At 52.9% G+C, this 25,771-nt stretch overlaps 2 protein-coding genes across 3 annotated transcripts in view; one reads left to right on the top strand and one right to left on the bottom strand.

Moving 5' to 3' along the window:
- The window catches only part of LOC137317672 (NACHT, LRR and PYD domains-containing protein 3-like), a 39,259-nt gene extending 28,750 nt beyond the window's left edge, over positions 1–10,509 (bottom strand). Inside the window, exon 1 of one of the 2 annotated variants that reach the window (XR_010961740.1) lies at positions 9,856–10,509. The gene's annotated coding sequence lies outside the window, so the exon portion shown is untranslated. The remainder of the gene's footprint in view (positions 1–9,855) is intronic. The other variant, XM_067980840.1, reaches the window with a different exon arrangement.
- Positions 9,381–25,771, top strand: part of LOC137317671 (NACHT, LRR and PYD domains-containing protein 3-like) — a 33,905-nt gene continuing 17,514 nt past the window's right edge. The window contains exon 1 of the mRNA XM_067980837.1: positions 9,381–10,701. Within this exon, the coding sequence (XP_067836938.1) occupies positions 10,245–10,701 (457 nt within the window). The 5' untranslated portion in view covers positions 9,381–10,244. The remainder of the gene's footprint in view (positions 10,702–25,771) is intronic.

The raw sequence follows: 25,771 nt of genomic DNA, 5'->3' as shown, positions 1-25,771 counted from the left end.
GTTGCTCGTGCTCAAGCTGAGGGTTTCTCAGCTTGAGGGGCAGCTGGACTCACTGCAGAGCATAAGGAAGGCTGAAGGTTTCCTGGATCGTACGTTCCAGGAGGTGGTCACCACACATCCACAGAGAGTTCGGGATAGCAAGTGGGTGGCCATCCGAAAGGGTAGGAATAGGCAGGCAGTGCAGGAATCTGCTGGGTGTGAGCCACTCTCAAACCAGTATTAATACCAGTGAGGGTAATAATACCTCGAAGGAGTGCAGTCCTGAGCCTGGCGCAATGGGGCAATGGACTGCACGGGGGGGTGGGGGGCACAGTGAAGTGTAGAAATTCAGTAGTCATCGGGAATTTGATAGTCAGGGGGACACACAGGCGTTTCTGTGACCGCTGACATGAGTCCTGCCAGGGTAAAGGACATCACAGAGAGGGTGCAGAACAGTCTGAGGAGGGAAGGGGAACAGCCAGAATTTGTGGTCCATTTGGGAACCAACGACACAGGAAAGGAAAGGGATGAGTCCGGCGGCTCGAGTTTCAGGAGCTCGGGAGGAAGTTAAAAAGCAGGACCTCAACGTTAGTAATCTCTGGATTACTCCCAGTGCCACGTGCTAGTGAGTATAGGAATAGGAAGATAAGGCAGGTTATTGTGTGGCTGGAGACATGGTGCAAGAGGGAGGGCGCCAGATTGTTGGGGCATTGGGACCAGTTTTGGGGCAGGAGGGACCAGTTCAAGATGGACGGGTTGCATCTCAAAAGAGCTGGGACTAATGTCCTCGCAGGGAGATTCCCTAGTACTGTCGGCGGGGTGGGGGGGGGGGGGGTGGTGAAACTAATTTGGCAGGGGGATGGGCATCAGGATGTAGCATTAGAAAGGAGGAACAAGGTGCACATAGGATTGGGAGAGACAGATAGCACTAGAATAAGAAATAGTACAGGATTAGGGGGATCAGACTAAGAGAGAATACGAGAAGGTCTACGATAGGTTTACAGTGCATGTGTGTAAATGCATGAAGCGTGGTAAATAAGGTTGGTGAGCTGCAGGCGCAAATAGCCACATGGAACATGATGTCATGGCGATAAGAGAGACCTGGCTCAAACAACGGCAGGATTGGGTGCTAAATATTCCTGGATACAAGGTGTTCATGAAAGATAGGGAAGGAAAAATGGAGGGGGGTGGTGGAAGTATTGGTTCAGGAGAATATTGCAGTGCTGGAGAGAGAGGATGTCCTGGAGGGGTCAAGGACAGAATCTATTTGGATTGAGTGAAGAGACAATAGAGGCGCCATTACACTACTGGGTGTATTCTATAGGCCACCAACTAGTAGGAAGGATACAGAAGAGCAAATTTGCAGGGAAATTACAGAGTGGTTGAAGAACTATAGAGTAGTGATTATCGGGGACTTCGACTATCCTAATATAGACTGGGTGAGTAATAGTGTAAATGGCAAAGAGGGGGAGGAATTTCTGAAGTGTGTTTGAGAAAACTTTCTTGATCAGTATGCTTCTGGCCCAGAGGAAGGAGGCATACTGGTTCTGGGGAATGAGGTGGAGCAAGTGTCAGTGGGGGAGCATTCAGGAAATAGTGATCATAGTATCATAACATTTAGATTCGTTATAGAAAAAGACAAAGAACAATCTAAAGTAAAAATACTTAATTGGAGGAGGGCCAATTTCAGTGGGTTGAGATCAGATCTGGCCCGGGTAAATTGGAATCAAAGATTGACAGGCAAAACTGTAATCGAACAATGGGTGGCCTTTAAAGAGGAGATGGTTCAAGTACATTCCCACGAGGGCAACAAAAGCCAGCGCTCCCTGGATGACGAAAGAGATAGAGAGTAAGATGAAGCAGAAAAAGCGGGTGTATGACAGATGTCAGGTTGATAATACAAGTGAGAATCAGGCTGAATTGCAAATGTTACACCCTTGTTCAAAAAAGCGTAAGGATAAACCTGGCAACTACAGGCCAGTCAACCTCGGTGGTGGGGAAGCTTTTCGAAACGATAATTCGGGAAAAAATTATCGTCACTTTGACAAGTGTAGATTAGTTAAGGAAAGCCAGCACGGATTTGTTAAAGGCAAATTGTCTTTAACTAACATGATTGAGTTTCTTGATGAGGTAACAAAGAGGGTTGATGGAATCATAGAAATTTACAGCACAGAAGGAGGCCATTCAGCCCTTCGTGTCCTTGCCAGCCGAAAAAGAGCCATCCGGCTCTTGGTCCGTAGCCCTGTAGGTTAAGGCACTTCAAGTGCACATCCAAGCACCTTTTTAAATGAGTTGAGGGCTTCTGCCTCTGCCACCCTTTCAGGCAGTGAGTTCCAGACCCCCACCACCCTCTGGATGAAAAAAGTTCTCCTCAGCTCCCCTCTAATCCTTCTACCAATTACTTCAAATCTATGCCCCCTGGTTATTGACTCCCCTGTTAAGGGAAATAGGTCCTTCCTATCCACTCATAATTTTTTTACACCTCAATTAAATCTCCTGTCGGTCTCCTCTGTTCCAAAGAAAATAACACCGGCCTATGCAACCTATAGCTTTGATTCTCCAGTCCTGGCAATGCCGTCGTAAATCTCCTCTGTACCCTCTCTAGTGCAATCAACATCTTTCCTGTGATGTAGTGACCAAAACTGTACACAGTACTCAAGCTATGGCCTAACCAATGTTTTATACATTTCTAGCATAACCTCCCTGCTCTTAAATTCTCTGCCTTGGTTAATAAAGGAAAGTATCCTGTTTGCCTTCTTAACCACCTTATCTATCTGACCTGTTACCTTCAGGGATCTATGGGCATGCACTCCAAGTTTCCTCTACACCTCTCAGTATCTTCCCATTTATTGTGTACTCCCTTGCCTTATTTGATCTCCCCAAATGCATTACCTCACACTTCTCCGGATTGAATTCCATTTGCCACCTTTCTGCCCACCTGAGCAGTCCATTGATATCTTCCTGCAATTTACAGTTCTCCTCCTCACCATCAACTACATGGCCAATTTTTGTATCATCTGCAAACTTCTTAATCATGCTCCCTACATTTAATTCGAAATCCTCGATATATACCACAAAAAGCAAGGGAACTAGTACTGAGCCCTGCGGAACCCCACTGGAAACAGCCTTCTAGTCACAAAAACACCGGTCGACCATTACCCCTTGCTTCCTGCCACCGAGCCAATTTTCGACCCAACTTGCCACTTTCCCTTGGATCCGATGGGCTTTTACTTTCCTGACCAGTCTGCCATGTGGGACCTTGTCAAAAGCCTTGCTAAAATCCATGTAGACTACATCAAATGCGCTACGTTCATCGATCTTTCTTGTTACCGCCTCAAAAAATTCAATCAAGTTAGTCAGACACGACCTTCCCTTAAATCCATGCTGACTCTCCTTGATTAATCCGTGCTTTTCTAAATGATGATTAATGCTGTCCCTCAGAATTGATTCCAATAATTTGCCCACCACCAAGATTAGGCTGACTGGCTTGTAATTACTCGGTCTATCCCTTTCTCCCTTTTTAAACAATGGTACAACATTTCAGTCCGCCATTCCTCCAGCACCACGCATGTAGCCAGAGAGGATTGGAAAATGATGGTCAGAGCCTCCGCTATTTCCTTCCTTCGCCGGGCCTGGCGATCTATCTAATTTCAAAGTTGCGAATCCCTTTAATATTTCCCCCCACACTATGTTTACCCCATCCAATATTTCACACTCCTCCTCCTTAACTACAATCTCTGCATCGTCCCCCTCTTTTGTGAAGACAGATGCAAAGTATTCATTAAGAACCATATCCACATTTTCCATCTCCACACAAAGGTTACCTTTTTGGTCTCTAATAGGCCCTACTCTTTCCTTAGTTACCATTTTGCTCTTTATGTATTTATAAAACACCATTGGGTTTTCCTTGATTTTACTTGCCAATATTCTTTCATACCCTCTCTTTGTTTCCCTAATTTCCTTTTTTATTTCACCCCTGCACTTTTGATACTCCTCTCGGCTTTCTGCAGTATTGAGCTTTCGGCTTTCTGCAGTATTGAGCTTCCCTTTTTTGCTTTATCCTAACCTGTATGCTCCTTGACACCCAGGGGGCTCTAGATTTGTGAGTGCCACCCTTTTTTATGTGGGAACGTATTTGCTCTGAACCCTCACTATCTCCTCCTTGAATGCCTCCCATTGCTCTGACTCTGATTTACCTTGAAGTAACTGTTTCCAGTCCACTTTTGCTAAATCACTTCTCAGCTTAGTAAAATTGGTTTTCCCCCAATTGAAAACTTGTACTCCTATTCTATCTTTGTCCTTTTCCATAACTGCTCTTAATCTAACTGAGTTATGAGGAAGGCAATGCAGTTGATGTTTTGTATCTGGACTTTCAAAAGGTGTTTGATAAAATGCCACATCATAGGCTTATCAGCAAAATTGAAGCCCATGGAATAAAAGGGGCAGTGGCAGCATGGATAGGAAATTGGCGAAGTGACAGGAAACAGAGAGTAGTGGTGAACGGTTGTTTTTCGGACTGGAAGAAGATATACAGTGGTGTTCCCCAGGGTCGGTGCTGGGACAACTGCTTTTCTTGATACATATTAATGACTTGGACTTGGGTGTTCAGGGTACAATTTCAAAATTTGCAGATGACACAAAACTTGGAAGTGTAGTAAACAGTGAGGAGGATAGTGATAGACTTCAAGAGGATATAAACAGGCTGGTGGAATGGGCGGACGCATAACAGATGAAATTTAATGCAGAGAAGTGCGAAGTGATATATTTTGGCAGGAAGAACGAGGAGAGGCAATATAAACTAACTGGTACAATTCTAACACGGGTGCAGGAACACATCAGGGGGTATATGTGCACAAATCTTTGGTGGCAGGACAGGTTGAGAAAGTGGTTAAAAAAGCAAATGGAATCCTGGGCTTTCATCACAAATGACATCCTCTATGACTGTGACCGTGGTAAACTATCTCTCCTCATCCTTCTCGACCTGTCAACAACCTTTGACACGCTGACCCCACCATCCTCCTCCAATGCCCCTCCTCCATCGTCCAGCTGGTTGGGACTGCGCTTATCTGGTTCCATTCTTATCTATCCTGTCGTAGCCAGAGAATCACCTGCAATGGCTGCTCTTCCCGCTCTCGCACCGTTAACTCTGGAGTCCCCCGAGGATCTATCATTGACCCCATCTCTATCCTCATCTACATACTGCCCCTCAGCAACATCATCCGAAAACACGTCAGATTACTCATGTACACTGACGACACCCAGTTCTACCTCACCACCACCTCCCTCAACACCTCCACTGTCTCTCATTTGTCACATTGCTTGTCCACAGTACTAGATGAGCAAAAATTTGCTCCAACTAAATATTGGGAAGACTGAAGCCCTTGTCTTTGGTCCCCGCTGCAAACTCCATTCCTTAGCCACCGACTCCATATCTCTCTCTGGCCACTGTCTGAGGATGAACCAGACCGTTCACAACCTTGGCGACCTGAGATGAGTTTCTGACCACATTTCTGCTCCATCACCAAGACCGCCCACTTCCACCTCTGTAACATCGCCCGTCTCTGCCCCGGCTCAGCTCATCTGCTGCTGAAACCCTAGTCCATGCATTTGTTACCTCCAGGCTCCACTATTCCAATACTCTCCTGCCCGGCCTCCCATTTTCCAGCCTCATTAGCTCATCCAAAACTCTGTTGCCCGTATCGGAACTCGCACCAATTCCCGTTCACCCATCACCCCCTGTGCTCACTGACCTACATTGGCTTCCGGTCCGGGAATGCCTCGATTTTAAAATTCTTATCCTTGTTTTCAAATCCCTCCATGACCCTCGCCCCTCCCTATCTCTGTAACTTCCTCCAGCCCTACAACCAATGTTCCCTCTATTTTTTTTGGCCATGTGCGGAATGAATTTGGGTTTGTGCACCGATATAAAGGCCGTGTGCACCACCGTAAAAAAAAATCACAACTTTGAATACAAATCTTTTTAGAAAACATTATTCAGGGTATGTAACAAACAGATCAATTTACAAAATAATGGATAATTCTAACAATTTAATGTTATATTGGCTGATACATTTATATAATTTATGAAAAGGGTTTAAGTTGCATTCGGATTGAGCAGACCAGTCTCATTATATTTTAAAAATCAGATGGGAACGATTCCAATCAGCATTTTTTTTGAATCAGCTTAATGACTCTGATTCAAACAGAAATAAATTGTTTGCCATCAGAATTTTTAAATTGAGTTAGAAATACAAAACAGCTGTCAAATCAGTCAGTGTGAATTTGGAGAGGGGCAACAGTTTAATTAAAGATTTCCGCCCCGCCCCATTGAATCCTCAGCAGGGTTTGAACAAATATTGCATTACAGTTGTACATCTTGCAGGTCTCATTTATTCTGGCTGCCTCTGTGTAAGGCAGGGAGCAGTTTGTTCATGAGGAACCTGAACTGAGGGAGGCAACAGACAAAGATAAAAAGTGACAATCCTTGGGGCAACTGATGACTTTTGGATAGTGATTGTATAAAACAATTTAAATCAACTTCATTGTTTTGTTTACAATGTACCAATGTGATTGGAAACTATATTTTAGCACAATCGTAGAAGGATCTTTAATAACAGATGATCTGTCAGAATAACTTAATTTGTAAATATGAAATATGGAAATCGATAAACAATTATTACAATATGCCGGGTAATTTGGGTTCATTTGTAGTTTACTTCAGAAGCTAACGTTGAATAGGATGGTGACAAAAACTGTTAATTGCACTAATCGGAGACTCCCTCCAATGTTATTTGCTACCAATGCCTTAAATGTCTTTGTCTTGAGACTAAAATAATAGTTCTCCACAATTCGCACTGGAGGTGAAAAGCTTTCATTTAATTGAACACATCTCCTCATTATATCTTTACTGAATCCTCGTGTGCTCAAGTTTTCTGATTGGAAACTCAAGTCAGTTATATAATGAAGGGACGAAAATATGTGTATTTATTTATCCAATATACACATGTTTACACTTTAGTCAAGTTAGTATATAATTTTACAATATCTATAAATTTTTACATTTTTTCTTCTATATCTATAAACTTTAACACTATTTCTTCGATGTATATAAACTTTTACACGATTTCTTCTATATCCATACATTTTTACACTATTTCTTCGACATGCATAAACTTTTACACTATTCCGTCTATATCTCTAAACTTTTAGACTATTTCTGCTTTATCTCTAAACTTTTACACTATTTCTTCTATATCTATAAACTTTTACAAAATTTCTTCAATATCTATAAACGTTTAAGCTATTTCTTCTATATCTAAACTTTTGCACTATTTCTTCTCTATCCATCTAAACTTTTACATATATCTATTGATCTATATCTATCTCTCCATCGGACTGTACACTATTTGTGGAGACCGGTCTCTGAGCAGCTGTACCACTGACCCACACCAGACGCCGACATCTGCAGTCCAACACTCCCGTCCGACCTAACTTGAACTCCCGCCCTTGCGACAAATTGATTGGTAGCTGACGTCACCTCAGCAGCATCCCCACCAGAGAGCACTGGTTTGGTTAGCAGACGGAATGATGATATGCGTGGCAAACAACAAACTGATGCGCAGCCGCGCCCACCGCAGTTAAGGTGGAATCGTGCCTGCAACCCTCCGAGATCTCTGCGCTATTCCAATTCTGGCCTCTTGCCTATCCCCCGATTTCCATCACTCCACCATTGGCGGCCGTGCCTTCAGCTGCCTGGACCCCAAGCTCTGGAATTCCGTCCCTAAACCTCTCCACCTCCCTCTCCTCATTTAAGATGCTCCTTAAAACCTACCTCATCGACCAGGATTTTGGTCATTTGTCCCAATATATCCTTATCACAATATTGTGAAATTTTGTTTGATAATCGCTCCTTGGGACATTTTACTATGTTAGAGGTGATATATTAATGCATGTTCTTGTTCTAAATAGAGGCATAGAGTACAAAAGCATGGAAGATATGTTGAACGTTTAAAAACATTGGTTTGACCACAACTGGAGTACTGTGTCTAGTTCTGGCCATTCGACTTCAGGAAAGATGTGAAGGCCTGAGAGAGGGTGCAGAAAAGATTTACGAGAATGATTCCACGAATGAGGGACTTCAGTTACGTGGATAAGTTGGAGAAGCTGGCGTTACCCCACTTCCCCCCCACGCCCGGCCCCGTTACCCCACTTCCCCCCGACGCCCCCCTCTCCCCCCACCACGCCCGCTTTCACCCACCACGCCCTGTCCCGGTACCCCACTCCCAACCCACGCCCTGTCCCATTAGCCCACTCCCCCACCACGCCCCCCTCCCCCCACCACGCCCCTCTCTCCCCCACAACGTCCTGCCCCGTTACCCATCTCACCCCACCACGCCCCCTCTCCCCCACCACGCCCTGTCCCGTTACCCCTCACACCCACCACGCCCTGTCCCGTTACCTCACTCCCCCCCACGCCCAGTCACGTTACACCACTCCCCCCACCACGCCCCCCTTTCCCCCACCACGCCCTGTCCCGTTACACCACACCCCCCCACGCACGGTCCCGTTACCCCACTCCCCCCCACGCCCGGTCCAGTTACCCCTCTCCCCCGCACGCCCTGTCCCGTTACCCCACTCCCCCCACGCCCTGTCCAGTTACCGCACTCCCCCCACGCCCTGTCCCGTAACCCCACTACCCCCCACGCCCAGTCCCGTTACCACACTCCCCACCCACGCCCAGTCCCATTAGCCCACTACCCCACCACGCCCCCTCTCCCCCACCACGCCCTCCTCTCCCCCACCACGCCCTGTCCCGTTAACCATCTCACCCCACCACGCCCTGTCCCGTTACCCCACTCACCCCATGCCCTGTCCCGTTACCCCACTCCCCCCACGCCCAGTCACGTTACACCACTCCCCCCACCACGCCCCCTCTCCCCCACCACGCCCTGTCCCGTTACACCACCCCCCCCCCATGCACGGTCCCGTTACCCCACTCCCCCCCTACGCCCGGTCCCGTTACACCACTCTCCCCCACGCCCGGTCCAGTTACCCCTCTCCCCCGCACGCCCTGTCCCGTTACCCCACTCCCCCCGCCCTGTCACGTTACCCCACTCCCCCCACGCCCTGTCCCGTTACCCCACTCACCCCCCAAGCCCTGTCCCGTTACCCCACTCCCCCCACGCCCTGTCCCGTTACCGCACTCCACCCCACGCCCTGTCCCGTTACCCCTCCCCTTCACCACGACCCCTTCCCGCACCACGCCCTGTCCCGTTACCCCACTCCCCCACCACGTCCCCCTCTCCCCCACCACGCCCTGTCCCTTTACCCCTCTCCCCCACCACGCCCCCTCTCCGCCCACCACGCCCCCTCTCCCCCCACCACAGCCCTCGGTCACGTTATTAACGTGTAAGGAATCTTACAACACCAGGTTATAGTCCAACAGTTTTATTTGAAAAGCACAAGCTTTCGGAGGCTTTCTCCTTCGTTAGGTGAGTTTGGGATTCCACGGAAGGTGCCGCATTTATATTCAGAGAACAATGCCAGGTGATTACAGATAATCTTTCCAACTGCCCGTTGTCAAGGCAATCAGACAGACAGACATTACATACAGGACGACTGAATATACAAACGGTCCGAACCCAAAGACAGACAGAGAGAGAGAGCGAAACATCCGAAAGGAAGTGAAAGACAGAGAATGACCCGTTGTACTAAAAACAGAAAACTTTTTTTTCGCTGGTGGGGTTACGTGTAGCGTGACATGAACCCAAGATCCCGATTGAGGCCGTCCTCATGGGTGCGGAACTTGGCTATCAATTTCTGCTCGACGATTTTGCGTTGTCGTGTGTCTCGAAGGCCGCCTTGGAGAACACTTACCCGAAGATCGGAGGCTGAATGTCCCTGACTGCTGAAGTGTTCCTCGACTGGGAGGGAACCCTCCTGTCTGGCGATTGTTGCGCCGTGTCGTTCATCCGTTGTCGCAGTGCCTGCATGGTCTCGCCAATGTACCATGCTCTGGGGCATCCTTTCCTGAAAGCTTGTGATCTGATATAAAACTGTTGGACTATAACCTGGTGTTGTAAGACTCCTGACATTTCACCACCCCAGTCCATCACCAGCATCTCCACGTCATCTTTATTCACGGGACGGGGCTGTGTTGTGCGCAGGCGCACTGCCTCTTACGGGCGGAGTTTGCTCCGTGCGATCACTGGCGGCCATTTTGTGATCGCGGCCGGCCCGGGTGGAGGGTCGGGCGGGGAGCCGTGATGGCGGCGGCAGAGGATCGGATACAAGCCGTGGAACAGCAGTTCCAGGTCTTGGAGCGGCGGTTCCGGACCATGGTGGAGCGGCAGAAGGCGGCGGTGAAGAGGGGCGGCGGTGAGCAGTGGTTCCAGACCGTGGAGGGGTGGTTGCAGGTGGCGGAGGAGCGGTTCCGAGAAGCGGAGCGGGCCCAGGCCGAGGAGGAGCAGCGGTTCCAGGTCATGATCGGCGATGATGAGGATTGGTTCTTGGATGATGAGGTTTGGTTCTTGGACGATGGGGATTGGTTCCAGGTCTTTCCGAATTTGTACTCGTTCGTGAAGGAGAGGCGGTTCCAGCCCAGGATGCCCAAAGTGGCGGTGATGATGGGCGGCGATGAGGAGCGGAGGGTCCGGGCCAGGGGGCTGATCTCCAGATCGCTGAATCGAAGGCCGCGCGGCATGTGGTTGAATAAAGTGGCAGGTTGGTGCTGCAGGACGGGGAGTGCTCAGTACTGAGAGTGAGGGTGATGAAGCGGGTCAGTTCAGAGAGTGAGGGTGATGGAGCGGGTCAGGACTGAGAGTGAGGGTGATGGAGCGGATCAGCACTGAGAGTGAGGGTGATGGAGCGGGTCAGGACTGAGAGTGAGGGTGATGGAGCGGATCAGCACTGAGAGTGAGGGTGATGGAGCGGGTCAGCACTGAGAGTGAGGGTGATGGAGCGGATCAGCACTGAGAGTGAGGGTGATGGAGCGGGTCAGGACTGAGAGTGAGGGTGATGGAGCGGATCAGCACTGAGATTGAGGGTGATGGAGCGGGTCAGCACTGAGAGTGAGGGTGATGGAGCGGGTCAGGACTGAGAGTGAGGATGAACGAGCGGGTCAGGACAGAGAGTGAGGGTGATGGAGCGGGTCAGTGCTGAGAGTGAGAGTGATGGAGCTGGTCAGTACTGAGAGTGAGGGTGATGGAGCGGGTCAGTACTGAGAGTGAGGGTGATGGATCGGGTCAGCTCAGAGAGTGAGGGTGATGGAGCGGGACAGTACTGAGAGTGGGGGTGATGGAACGGGTCAGTACTGAGAGTGAGGGTGAAGGAGCGGGTCAGTACTGAGAGTGAGGTTGATGGAGCGGGTCAGTCCTGAGAGTGAGGGTGATGTTGCGGGTCACTACTGAGAGTGAGGGTGATGGAGCGGGTCAGTACAGAGAGTGAGGGTGATGGAGCGGGTCAGCACTGAGAGTGAGGGTCATGGAGCGGGTGAGTACTGAGAGTGAGGTTGATGGAGCAGGTCACTGCTGAGAGTGAGTGTGATGGAGCTGGTCAGTACTGAGAGTGAGGGTGATGGAGCGGGTCAGGACAGAGGGTGAGGATGATGGAGCGGGTCAGCACTGAGAGTGAGGGTGATGGAGCGGGTCAGCACGATGAGTGAGGGTGGTGGAGCGGGTCAGTACTGAGATTGAGGGTGATGGAGCGGGTCAGCACTGTGAGTGAGGGTGACGGAGCGGGTTAGTACTGAGAGTGAGGGTGATGGAGCGGGTCAGTACTGAGAGTGAGGGTGATGGAGCGGGTCAGTGCTGAGAGTGAAGGTGATGGAGCGGGTCAGTACTGAGAGTGAGGGTGATGGAGCGGGTCAGTACTGAGAGTGAGGGTGATAGAGCGGGTCAGTACTGAGAGTGAGTGTGATGGAGCGGGTCAGTACTGAGAGTGAGGGTGATTAAGCGGGTCAGTACTGAGAGTGAGGGTGATGGAGCCGATCAGTACTGAAAGTGTGGGTGATGGAGCGGGTCAGCAGTGAGAGTGAGGTTGATAGAGCGGGTCAGTGCTGAGAGTCAGTGTGATGGAGCGGGTCAGTTCTGAGAGTGAGGTTGATGGAGCGGGTCAGTACTGAGAGTGAGCGTGATGGAGCGGGTCAGTCCATAGATTGAGGGTGATGGAGCGGGTCAGTACTGAGAGTGAGGGTGTTGGAGCGGGTCAGTACTGAGAGTGAGGGTGATGGAGCGGGTCAGTGCTGAGAGTGAGTGTGATGGAGCGGGTCAGTGCTGAGAGTGAGGGTGATGGAGCGGGTAAGTACTGAGAGTGAGGTTGATGGAGCGGGTCAGTACAGAGGGTGAGGGTGATGGAGCGGGTCAGCACTGAGAGTGAGGGTGATGGAGCGGGTCAGCACGATGAGTGAGGGTGATGGAGCGGGTCAGTACTGAGATTGAGGATGATGGAGCGGGTTAGTACTGAGAGTGAGGGTGATGGAGCGGGTCAGTGCTGAGAGTGTGGGTGATGGAGCGGGTCAGTACTGAGAGAGAGGTTGATGGAGCGGATCAGTACTGAGAGTGAGGTTGCTGTAGGGGTTCAGTACTGAGAGTGAGGGTGCTGGAGCGGGTTAGTACATAGAGTGAGGGTGATGAAGCGGGTCAGTACTGAGAGTGAGCGTGATGGTGAGGGTCAGTACTGAGAGTGCGGGTGATGATGAGGGACAGTACTGAGAGTGTGGGTGATGGAGCGGGTCAGTACTGAGAGTGGGGGTGATGGAGCAGGTCAGTACTGAGAGTGAGGGTGATGGAGCGGGTCAGTACTGAGAGTGAGGGTGGTGGAGCTGGTCAGCACTGAGAATGTGGTTGATGCAGCGGGTCAGCACTGAGAGTGAGGGTGATGGAGCGGGTCAGCACTGAGAGTGAGGGTGATGGAGCGGGTCAGTACTGAGAGTGAGGGTGATGGAGCGGGTCAGTACAGAGGGTGAGGATGATGGAGCGGGTCAGCACTGAGAGTGAGGTTGATGGAGCGGGTCAGCACGATGAGTGAGGGTGATGGTGCGGGTCAGTACTGAGATTGAGGGTGATGGAGCGGGTCAGCACTGTGAGTGAGGGTGACAGAGCGGGTCAGTACTGAGAGTGAGGGTGGTGGAGCTGGTCAGTGCTGAGAGTGAGGTTGATGGAGCGGGTCAGTGCTGAGAGTGAAGGTGATGGAGCGGGTCAGTACTGAGAGTGAGTGTGATGGAGCGGGTCAGTACTGAGAGTGAGGGTGATAGAGCGGGTCAGTACTGAGAGTGAGGGTGATGGAGCGTGTCAGTACTGAGAGTGAGGGTGATGGAGCGGGTCAGTACTGAGAGTGAGGGTGATGAAGCGGGTCAGTACTGAGAGTGAGCGTGATGGTGAGGGTCAGTACTGAGAGTTAGGGTGATGGAGCCGGTCAGTACTGAGAGTGAGGGTGATGAAGCCGGTCAGTACTGAGAGTGCGGGTGATGATGAGGGTCAGTACTGAGAGTGAGGGTGATGGAGCGGGTCACTACTGAGAGTGAGGGTGATGGAGCCGATCAGCACTGAAAGTGAGGGTGATGGAGCGGGTCAGCAGTGAGAGTGAGGGTGATGGAGCGGGTCAGTGCTGAGAGTCAGAGTGATGGAGCGGGTCAGTTCTGAGAGTGAGGTTGATGGAGCGGGTCAGTGCTGAGAGTGAGGGTGATGGAGCGGGTCAGTCCTTCGAGTGAGGGTGATGGAGCGGGTCAGTGCTGAGAGTGAGTGTGATGGAGCGGATCAGTGCTGAGAGTGAGGGTGATGGAGCGGGTAAGTGCTGAGAGTGAGGTTGATGGAGCGGGTCAGTACAGAGGGTGAGGGTGATGGAGCGGGTCAGCACTGAGAGTGAGGGTGATGGAGCGGGTCAGCACGATGAGTGAGGATGATGGAGCGGGTCAGTACTGAGATTGAGGATGATGGAGCGGGTCAGTACTGAGAGTGAGGGTGATGGAGCGTTCAGTACAGAGAGTGAGGGTGATGGAGCGTGTCAGTACTGAGAGTGAGGTTGATGGAGCGGGTCAGTACTGAGAGTGAGGTTGATGGAGCGGGTCCGCACTGAGAGTGAGGGTGAAGGAGCGGGTGATTGCTGAGAGTGTGTGTGATGGTGTGGGTCAGTACTGAGAGTGAGGGTGATGGAGCGGGTCAGTACAGAGGGTGAGGGTGATGGAGCGGGTCAGATCTGAGAGTGAGGGTGATGGAGCGGGTCAGTACTGAGAGTGAGGGTGATGTCGCGGGTCAGTACTGAGAGTGAGGGTGCTGGAGCGGGTCAATACTGAGAGAGAGGGTGATGGAGCGGGTCAGTACTGAGAGTGAGGGTGATGGAGTGGGTCAGTACTGAGAGTGAGGTTGTTGGAGCGGGTCAGTACTGAGAGCGAGGGTGATGGAGCGGGTCAGTTCTGAGAGTGAGGGTGATGGAGCGGGTCAGTGCTGAGAGTGAGGGTGATGCAGCGTGTCAGTACTGAGAGTGAGGGTGATGGTGAGGGTCACTACTGAGAGTGAGGGTGATGGAGCCGGTCAGTACTGAGAGTGAGGGTGATGAAGCGGGTCAGGTCTGAGAGTGAGGGTGATGGAGCGGGTCAGTGCTGAGAGTGTGGGTGATGGAACGGGTCAGTACTGAGAGAGAGGTTGATGGAGCGGATCAGTACTGAGAGTCAGGTTGCTGTAGGGGTTCAGTACTGAGAGTGAGGGTGCTGGAGCGGGTTAGTACTGAGAGTGAGGGTGATGAAGCGGGTCAGTACTGAGAGTGAGCGTGATGGTGAGGGTCAGTACTGAGAGTGAGGGTTATGGAGCCGGTCAGTACTGAGAGTGCGGGTGATGATGAGGGACAGTACTGAGAGTGAGGGTGATGGAGCCGGATAGTACTGAGAGTGTGGGTGATGGAGCGGGTCAGTACTGAGAGTGGGGGTGATGGAGCAGGCCAGTGCTGAGAATGAGGGTGATGGAGCGGGTCAGTACTGAGATTGAGGGTGGTGGAGATGGTCAGCACTGAGAGTGTGGTTGATGGAGCGGGTCAGTACTGAGAGTGATGGTGATGGAGCGGGTCAGTACTGAGAGTGAGGGTGATGGAGCGTGTCAGTACTGAGAGTGAGGGTGATGGTGAGGGACAGTACTGAGTGTGAGGGTGATGGTTCTGGTCAGTACTGAGAGTGAGGGTGATGGAGCGGGTCAGCACTGAGAGTCAGAGTGATGGTGCGGGTCAGTACTGAGAGTGAGGGTGATGGAGCGTTCAGTACAGAGAGTGAGGGTGATGGAGCGTGTCAGTACTGAGAGTGAGGTTGATGGAGCGGGTCAGTACTGAGAGTGAGGTTGATGGAGCGGGTCCGCACTGAGAGTGAGGGTGATGGAGCGGGTCAGATCTGAGAGTGAGGGTGATGGAGCGGGTCAGTACAGAGGGTGAGGGTGATGGAGCGGGTCAGATCTGAGAGTGAGGGTGATGGAGCGGGTCAGTACTGAGAGTGAGGGTGATGTCGCGGGTCAGTACTGAGAGTGAGGTTGCTGGAGCGGGTCAATACTGAGAGAGAGGGTGATGGAGCGGGTCAGTACTGAGAGTGAGGGTGATGGAGCGGGTCAGTACTGAGTTTGATGGAGCGGGTCAGCAATGAGAGTGAGATTGATGGAGCGGGTCAGTTCTGAGAGTGAGGGTGATGGAGCGGTTCAGTACTGAGAGTGAGGGTGATGGAGCGGGTCAGTTCAGAGAGTGTGGGTGATGGAGCGGGACAGTACTGAGAGTGAGGGTGATGGAGCGGGTCAGTACTGAGAGTGAGGGTGGTGGAGCAGGTCAGCACTGAGAGTGTGGTTGATGGAGCGGGTCAGTACTGAGAGTGAGGGTGATGAAGCGTGTCAGTACTGAGAGTGAGGGTGTTGGTGCGGGACACTACTGAGAGTGAGGGTGATGGAGCGGGTCAGTACAGAGAGTGAGGGTGATGGAGCGGGTCAGTACTGAGGTTGATGGAGCGGGTCAGTAATGAGAGTGAGATTGATGGAGCGGGTCAGTTCTGAGAGTGAGGGTGATGGAGCGGTTCAGTACTGAGAGTGAGGGTGATGGAGCGGGTCAGTTCAGAGAGTGTGGGTGATGGAGCGGGACAGTACTGAGAGTGAGGGTGATGGAGCGGGTCAGTACTGAGAGTGAGGGTGGTGGAGCAGGTCAGCACTGAGAGTGTGGTTGATGGAGCGGGTCAGTACTGAGAGTGAGGGTGATGAAGCGTGTCAGTACTGAGAGTGAGGGTGATGGTGAGGGTCAGTACTGAGTGTGAGGGTGATGGAGCGGGTCAGTCCTGAGAGTGAGGGTGGTGGAGCTGGTCAGCACTGAGAGTGACGGTGATGGAGCGGGTCAGTACTGAGAGTGAGGCTGATGGAGCTGGTCAGCACTGAGAGTGACGGTGATGGAGCGGGTCAGTACTGAGAGTGAGGCTGATGGTGAGGGTCAGTACTGAGTGTGAGGGTGATGGAGCCGGTCAGTACTTAGAGTAAGGGTGATGGAGCGGGTCAGTACTGAGAGTGAGGTTGATGGAGCGGGTCAGTACTGAGAGTGAGGTTGATGGAGCGGGTCAGTACTGAGAGTGAGGTTGACGGAGCGGGTCCGCACTGAGAGTGAGGGTGATGGTGCGGGTCAGAACTGAGAGTAAGGGTGATGGAGCGGGTCAGGACTGAGAGTGAGGGTGATGGAGCGGGTCAGTACTGAGAGTGAGGGTGATGTCGCGGGTCAGTACTGAGAGTGAGGGTGAAGGAGTGGGTCAACACTGAGAGAGAGGGTGATGGAGCGGGTCAGTACTGAGAGTGAGGGTGATGGAGCGGGTCAGTACAGAGAGTGAGGGTGATGGATCGGGTCAGTACTGAGAGTGAGGTTCATGGAGCGGGTCAGTACTGAGAGTGAGGTTGACGGAGCGGGTCCGCACTGAGAGTGAGGGTGAAGGAGCGGGTGATTGCTGAGAGTGTGTGTGATGGTGCGGGTCAGTACTGAGAGTGAGGGTGATGGAGCGGGTCAGTGCAGAGGGTGAGGTTGATGGAGCGGGTCAGATCTGAGAGTGAGGTTGATGGAGCGGGTCAGAACTGAGAGTCAGTGTGATGGAGCGGGTCAGTACTGAGAGTGAGGGTGATGGAGCGGGTCAGTACTGAGAGTGAGGGTGATGTCGCGGGTCAGTACTGAGAGTGAGGGTGAAGGAGCGGGTCAACACTGAGAGAGAGGGTGATGGAGCGGGTCAGTACTGAGAGTGAGGGTGATGGTGCGGGTCACGACTGAGAGTGAGGGTGATGGAGCGGGTCAGTACTGAGAGTGAGGGTGATGGAGCGGGTCAGATCTGAGAGTGAGGGTGATGGAGCGGGTCAGTACAGAGGGTGAGGGTGATGGAGCGGGTCAGATCTGAGAGTGAGGGTGATGGAGCGGGTCAGTACTGAGAGTGAGGGTGATGTCGCGGGTCAGTACTGAGAGTGAGGTTGCTGGAGCGGGTCAATACTGAGAGAGAGGGTGATGGAGCGGGTCAGTACTGAGAGTGAGGGTGATGGAGCGGGTCAGTACTGAGTTTGATGGAGCGGGTCAGCAATGAGAGTGAGATTGATGGAGCGGGTCAGTTCTGAGAGTGAGGGTGATGGAGCGGTTCAGTACTGAGAGTGAGGGTGATGGAGCGGGTCAGTTCAGAGAGTGTGGGTGATGGAGCGGGACAGTACTGAGAGTGAGGGTGATGGAGCGGGTCAGTACTGAGAGTGAGGGTGGTGGAGCAGGTCAGCACTGAGAGTGTGGTTGATGGAGCGGGTCAGTACTGAGAGTGAGGGTGATGAAGCGTGTCAGTACTGAGAGTGAGGGTGTTGGTGCGGGACACTACTGAGAGTGAGGGTGATGGAGCGGGTCAGTACAGAGAGTGAGGGTGATGGAGCGGGTCAGTACTGAGGTTGATGGAGCGGGTCAGTAATGAGAGTGAGATTGATGGAGCGGGTCAGTTCTGAGAGTGAGGGTGATGGAGCGGTTCAGTACTGAGAGTGAGGGTGATGGAGCGGGTCAGTTCAGAGAGTGTGGGTGATGGAGCGGGACAGTACTGAGAGTGAGGGTGATGGAGCGGGTCAGTACTGAGAGTGAGGGTGGTGGAGCAGGTCAGCACTGAGAGTGTGGTTGATGGAGCGGGTCAGTACTGAGAGTGAGGGTGATGAAGCGTGTCAGTACTGAGAGTGAGGGTGATGGTGAGGGTCAGTACTGAGTGTGAGGGTGATGGAGCGGGTCAGTCCTGAGAGTGAGGGTGGTGGAGCTGGTCAGCACTGAGAGTGACGGTGATGGAGCGGGTCAGTACTGAGAGTGAGGCTGATGGAGCTGGTCAGCACTGAGAGTGACGGTGATGGAGCGGGTCAGTACTGAGAGTGAGGCTGATGGTGAGGGTCAGTACTGAGTGTGAGGGTGATGGAGCCGGTCAGTACTTAGAGTAAGGGTGATGGAGCGGGTCAGTACTGAGAGTGAGGTTGATGGAGCGGATCAGTACTGAGAGTGAGGTTGATGGAGCGGGTCAGTACTGAGAGTGAGGTTGACGGAGCGGGTCCGCACTGAGAGTGAGGGTGATGGTGCGGGTCAGAACTGAGAGTAAGGGTGATGGAGCGGGTCAGGACTGAGAGTGAGGGTGATGGAGCGGGTCAGTACTGAGAGTGAGGGTGATGTCGCGGGTCAGTACTGAGAGTGAGGGTGAAGGAGTGGGTCAACACTGAGAGAGAGGGTGATGGAGCGGGTCAGTACTGAGAGTGAGGGTGATGGAGCGGGTCAGTACAGAGAGTGAGGGTGATGGATCGGGTCAGTACTGAGAGTGAGGTTCATGGAGCGGGTCAGTACTGAGAGTGAGGTTGACGGAGCGGGTCCGCACTGAGAGTGAGGGTGAAGGAGCGGGTGATTGCTGAGAGTGTGTGTGATGGTGCGGGTCAGTACTGAGAGTGAGGGTGATGGAGCGGGTCAGTGCAGAGGGTGAGGTTGATGGAGCGGGTCAGATCTGAGAGTGAGGTTGATGGAGCGGGTCAGAACTGAGAGTCAGTGTGATGGAGCGGGTCAGTACTGAGAGTGAGGGTGATGGAGCGGGTCAGTACTGAGAGTGAGGGTGATGTCGCGGGTCAGTACTGAGAGTGAGGGTGAAGGAGCGGGTCAACACTGAGAGAGAGGGTGATGGAGCGGGTCAGTACTGAGAGTGAGGGTGATGGTGCGGGTCACGACTGAGAGTGAGGGTGATGGAGCGGGTCAGTACTGAGAGTGAGGATGATGGAGCGGGTCAGTACTGAGAGTGAGGGTGTTGCAGCGGGTCAGTACTTAGAGTGAGGATGATGGAGCGGGTCAGTACTGTGTGTGAGGGTGATGGAGCGGGTCAGTACTGAGAGTGAGGGTGATTTAGCGGGTCAGTCCTGAGAGTGAGGGTGATGGTGCGGGTCACGACTGAGAGTGAGGGTGATGGAGCGGGTCAGTACAGAGAGTGAGGGTGATGGAGCGGGTCAGCACTGAGAGTGAGGGTGATTGAGCGGGTCAGCACTGAGAGTGAGGGTGATGGAGCGGGTCAGTACTGAGAGTGAGGGTGATGGAGCGTGTCAGTACTGAGAGTGAGGGTGATGGTGAGGGTCAGTACTGAGTGTGAGGGTGATGGAGCCGGTCAGTACTGAGAGTAAGGGTGATGTAGCGGGTCAGCACTGAGAGTCAGAGTGATGGTGCGGGTCAGTACTGAGAGTGAGGGTGATGGAGCGGGTCAGTACAGAGAGTGAGGGTGATGGATCGGGTCAGTACTGAGAGTGAGGTTCATGGAGCGGATCAGTACTGAGAGTGAGGTTGACGGAGCGGGTCCGCACTGAGAGTGAGGGTGAAGGAGCGGGTGATTGCTGAGAGTGTGTGTGATGGTGCGGGTCAGTACTGAGAGTGAGGGTGATGGAGCGGGTCAGTACAGAGGGTGAGGTTGATGGAGCGGGTCAGATCTGAGAGTGAGGGTGATGGAGCGGGTCAGAACTGAGAGTCAGTGTGATGGACCGGGTCAGTACTGAGAGTGAGGGTGATGGAGCGGGTCAGTACTGAGAGTGAGGGTGATGTCGCGGGTCAGTACTGAGAGTGAGGGTGAAGGAGCGGGTCAACACTGAGAGAGAGGGTGATGGAGCGGGTCAGTACTGAGAGTGAGGGTGATGGTGCGGGTCACTACTGAGAGTGAGGGTGATGGAGCGGGTCAGTCCTTAGAGTGAGGTTGATGGAGCGGGTCAGTACAGAGATTGAGGGTGATGGAGCGGGTCAGTACTGAGAGTGAGGATGATGGAGCGGGTCAGTACTGAGAGTGAGGGTGTTGCAGCGGGTCAGTACTTGGAGTGAGGATGATGGAGCGGGTCAGTACTGTGTGTGAGGGTGATGGAGCGGGTCAGTACTGAGAGTGAGGGTGATTTAGCGGGTCAGTCCTGAGAGTGAGGGTGATGGTGCGGGTCACGACTGAGAGTGAGGGTGATGGAGCGGGTCAGTACAGAGAGTGAGGGTGATGGAGCGGGTCAGCACTGAGAGTGAGGGTGATGGAGCGGGTCAGTACTGAGAGTGAGTTTGCTGGAGCAGGTCATTACTGAGAGAGAGGGTGATGGAGCGGGTCAGTACTGAGAGTGAGGGTGATGGAGCGGGTCAGTACTGAGAGTGAGGGTGATGGAGCGTGTCAGTACTGAGAGTGAGGGTGATGGTGAGGGTCAGTACTGAGTGTGAGGGTGATGGAGCCGGTCAGTACTGAGAGTAAGGGTGATGGAGCGGGTCAGCACTGAGAGTCAGAGTGATGGTGCGGGTCAGTACTGAGAGTGAGGGTGATGGAGCGGGTCAGTGCAGAGAGTGAGGGTGATGGAGCGGGTCAGTACTGAGAGTGAGGTTCATGGAGCGGGTCAGTACTGAGAGTGAGGTTGACGGAGCGGGTCCGCACTGAGAGTGAGGGTGAAGGAGCGGGTGATTGCTGAGAGTGTGTCTGATGGTGCGGGTCAGTACTGAGAGTGAGGGTTATGGAGCGGGTCAGTACAGAGGGTGAGGTTGATGGAGCGGGTCAGATCTGAGAGTGAGGGTGATGGAGCGGGTCAGAACTGAGAGTCAGTGTGATGGAACGGGTCAGTACTGAGAGTGAGGGTGATGGAGCGGGTCAGTACTGAGAGTGAGGGTGATGTCGCGGGTCAGTACTGAGAGTGAGGGTGAAGGAGCGGGTCAACACTGAGAGAGAGGGTGATGGAGCGGGTCAGTACTGAGAGTGAGGGTGATGGAGCGTGTGAGGACTGAGAGTGAGGGTGATGGAGCGGGTCAGTTCTGAGAGTGAGGGTGATGGAGCGGGTCAGTTCTGAGAGTGAGGGTGATGGAGCGGGTCAGTTCTGAGAGTGAGGGTGATGGTGCGGGTCAGTACTGAGAGTGAGGGTGATGGTGCGGGTCACTACTGAGTGTGAGGGTGATGGAGCGGGTCAGTACTTAGAGTGAGGTTGATGGAGCGGGTCAGTGCAGAGATTGAGGGTGTTGGAGCGGGTCAGTACTGAGAGTGAGGATGATGGAGCGGGTCAGTACTGAGAGTGAGGGTGATGGAGCGGGTCAGTACAGAGAGTGAGGGTGATGGAGCGGGTCAGTACTGAGAGTGAGGGTGTTGCCGCGGGTCAGTACTTAGAGTGAGGATGATGGAGTGGGTCAGTACTGTGAGTGAGGGTGATGGAGCGGGTCAGTCCTGAGAGTGAGGGTGATGGTGCGGGTCACGACTGAGAGTGAGGGTGATGGAGCGGGTCAGTACAGAGAGTGAGGGTGATGGAGCGGGTCAGCACTGAGAGTGAGGGTGATGGAGCGGGTCAGTACTGAGAGTGAGTGTGATGGAGCGCGTGAGTACAGAGGGTGAGGTTGATGGAGCGGGTCACTACTGAGAGTGAGGGTGATGGAGCGGGTCAGTACTGAGAGTGAGGGTGATGGAGCGGGTCAGCACGATGAGTGAGGTTGATGGAGCGGGTTAGTATTGAGAGTGAGGTTAATGGAGCGGGTCACTACTGAGAGTGAGGGTGATGGAGCGGGTCACTACTGAGAGTGAGGGTGATGGAGCGGGTCAGTGCTGAGAGTGAGTGTGATGGAGCGGGTCAGTACTGAGAGTGAGGGTGATGTTGCGGGTCATTCCTGAGAGTGGGGTTGATGGAGCGGGTCAGTACAGACAGTGAGGGAGGTGGAGCGGGTCAGCTCTGAGAGTGAGGGTGATGGAGCGGGTCGGTGCTGAGAGTGAGGTTGATGGAGCAGGTAAGCACTGAGAGTGAGGGTGATGGAGCGGGTCAGTGCTGAGAGTGAGTGTGATGGAGCGGGTCAGTACAGAGGGTGAGCGTGATGGAGCGGGTCAGTACTGAGAGTGAGGTTGATGGAGCGGGTCAGCACGATGAGTGAGGGTGATGGAGCGGGTCAGTACTGAGATTGAGGGTGATGGAGCGGGTCAGCACTGTGAGTGAGGGTGATGGAGCGTGTTAGTACTGAGAGTGAGGTTGATGGAGCGGGTCAGTGCTGGGAGTGAGGATGATGGAGCGGGTCAGTGCTGAGAGTGACGGTGATGGAGAGTGAGAGTGATGGAGCGGGTCAGTACTGAGAGTGAGGGTGATAGAGCGGGTCAGTACTGAGAGTGAGGGTGATGGAGCGGGTCAGTCCTGAGAGTGAGCGTGATTAAGCGGGTCAGTACTGAGATTGAGGTTGATGGAGCGGGTCATTACTGATAGTGAGGGTGATGGAGCTGGTCAGTACTGAGAGTGAGCTTGATGGTCTGGGTCAGTGCTGAGAGTGAGGGTGATGGAGCCGGTTAGTACTGAGAGTGCGGGTGATGATGAGGGTCAGTACTGAGAGTGAGCGTGATGGAGCGGGTCAGTTCTGAGAGTGAGGGTGATGGAGCGTTTCAGTACTGAAAGTGAGGGTGATGGAGCGGGTCAGTCCTGAGAGTGAGGATGATGGAGCGGGTCAGTGCAGAGAGTGAGGTTGATGGAGCGGGTCAGTACAGAGTGTGAGGGTGATGGAGCGGGTGAGTACTGAGAGTTAGTGTGAAGGAGCGGGTCAGTACTGAGAGTGAGGGTGATGGAGCGGGACAGTACTGAGAGTGAGGGTGATGGAGCGGGTCAGAACTGAGAGTGAGGTTGATGGAGCGGGTCAGTACCGAGAGTGAGGTTGATGGAGCGGGTCAGTGCAGAGTGTGAGCGTGATGGAGCGGGTCAGTGCAGAGTCTGAGGGTGATGGAGTGGGTCAGTGCAGAGTGTGAGGGTAATGGAGCGGGTCAGTGGAGAGGGTGAGGGTGATGGAGTGGGTCAGTGCAGAGGGTGAGGGTGATGGAGCGGGTCAGTGCAGAGGGTGAGGGTGATGGAGCGGGTCAGTGCAGAGTGTGAGGGTAATGGAGCGGGTCAGTGCAGAGGGTGAGGGTGATGGAGCGGGTCAGTGCAGAGTGTGAGGGTGATGGAGCGGGTCAGTGCAGAGTGTGAGGGTAATGGAGCGGGTCAGTGCAGAGTGTGAGGGTAATGGAGCGGGTCAGTGCAGAGGGTGAGGGTGATGGAGCGGGTCAGTGCAGAGTGTGAGGGTAATGGAGCGGGTCAGTGCAGAGGGTGAGGGTGATGGCGCGGGTCAGTGGAGAGGGTGAGGGTGATGGAGCGGGTCAGTGCAGAGGGTGAGGGTGAAGAAGCGAGTCAGTGCAGAGGGTGAGGGTGATGGAGCGGGTCAGTGCAGAGGGTGAGGGTGATGGAGCCCTTCTCCGATGCCCCGCTGACCCGGCCCCTCTCCGGCGGCCCGCTGAATTTAAGGTGAAGTTTGATAAACACATGAGGGAGAAATGAATCGAAGGATATTCTGATGGGGTTCGATGTCGATGTCGGGGAAATGCTCGTGTGGAGCAGTTGGGCCGAATGGCCTATTTCTGTGCTGTCCAACCTGTGTCATTCTGTTTGAAAAGGGGAAGTGATGAGTCTGCTTTTTCTGAACCAGTTTTGTGAAAAGACAACATCGGGAGCTTTGCACTAATTCTGTATCATGGTACTAGAGAACTCCTCTGATGGAACTGGGAGATTCCAGCCAGAGCTTGGAATGTTCTGTAAATGTGAAATGATTTTATCTTCTTCGAGAAGATGAAACTACAAATGAGACCCTTGCATTACAGAGGAGAGGGTTTGAGTGGGTGAATAGTTCAGACACGTGTTTCTCCATCTCCAGCCTCTCTTTCCTTTCAATATTTTGTCACCTCCCAAATTTCTGCCCATCTTTCTGACAACTCCATGTGTGAATCTCTCCAATCAGGTTTCCCCTCCTGTCACAGCACTGAAGTGGTAATAATCAAAGTCACAAATAACACCTACTGTGTCTGTGACTGTGGTAATCTATCCCTCCTCATTCTTCTCCACCTCTGCAGCCTTTGACACGGTCGATCACAATCTCCTCCTCCAACGCCTCGACTCCATTGTCCAGCTCAGTGGGACTGCCCTCATTTGGTTCCACTTTTACCTGTCCAGTCGTAGCCAGAGAATCTTCATCAAAGGTGTCTCTTCCCGCCCCCTCGAGATCTAACCTCGCCCCCTCCTCTTTCTACTCCAAATGCTGCCCCTTGGACACATTATCCGAAGACAAGGGGTCAGCTTTCACGTGCACTGACAATACTCTGTTCTACCTCTCCACCCCTCCACTGCCTCTGCTTTGTCACGCTGTTTGCCCGACATCCAGTCTTTGACCAGCTACAACCAGCAAGTAACATTCACGCCAGACTGCCAGGCAATGACCATCTCCAACAAGAGAGAGTCTAACCACCTGCCCTTGACATTCAACAGCATTACCATCGCCGAATCCCCCACCATCAACATCCTGGGGGTCACCATTGACCAGAAACTTAACTGGACCAGCCACATAAATACTGTGGCTACAAGAGCAGGTCAGAGGCTGGGTATTCTGTGGCGAGTGACTCACCTGAGCAACTCGCCAAGGCTTCTTCGACAGCACCTCCAAACCAGCGACTTCTACAACCTAGAATGACAAGGGCAGGAGGCACATGGGAACAGCACCACCTGCAGGTTCCCCTCCAAGTCACACTCCATCCCGACTTGGAAATATATCGCCGTTCCTTCATCGTCGCTGGGTCCAAATCCTGGAACTCCCTTCCTAACAGCACTGTGGGAGAACCGTCACCAGACGGACTGCAGTGGTTCAAAAAGTCGGCTCACCACCACCTTCTCAAGGGCAATTAGGGATGGGCAATAAATGCTGGCCTCGCCAGCGACGCCCACATTCTCATGAACGAATTAAAAAAATATTTCTCCAAGTAAACATTTGGAAGACGAAAGACACCGTCTTCAGCCCCTGCCATGAATACTGTTCCCTCGCCAGTCATTCCATTCCCGTCCCAGCCAATGTCTCCGATTGAACCCGACTGTTCACAACCTCAGCGTTCGATTTGACATCAAGCTGAGCTTCTGATCTGATATTCTCTCCATCACAAGGACCGCCTGATTCCACCTCTGTAACATCGTCCATCTCCATCCCTGCTTCAGCCCATCTGCTGCTGAAACCCTCCTCCGTGCTTTTATCACCTGTCGACTCGATTTTTCCAATACTTTCCGGGCCGGCTTTGCTCCGTTCCCCCACTGTAAAGTTAAGTGAATCCAAAACCCTGCTCACCGATCACTTCTGAACCTACATTAGCTCTTGGTCCCCCAGCATCTCCAAATTAAAACTCTCGTCCTTGTGTTTAAATCCCTCCATGGTCCCATCTCTCCCTATCTCTAACCGACTCCAGCCCTACAAGCCCCTACCACCAAGATCTCTCTTTCCTCCGACTCTGGCCTCTTCTATATTTCACTCCCTC

The sequence above is a fragment of the Heptranchias perlo genome, unplaced genomic scaffold (genome assembly GCF_035084215.1).
Source record: "Heptranchias perlo isolate sHepPer1 unplaced genomic scaffold, sHepPer1.hap1 HAP1_SCAFFOLD_63, whole genome shotgun sequence".
Lineage (NCBI taxonomy): Eukaryota > Metazoa > Chordata > Chondrichthyes > Hexanchiformes > Hexanchidae > Heptranchias > Heptranchias perlo.
The sequence above is the reverse complement of the archived record's forward strand: the minus strand, read 5'-3'. Positions and strand labels throughout refer to the sequence as shown.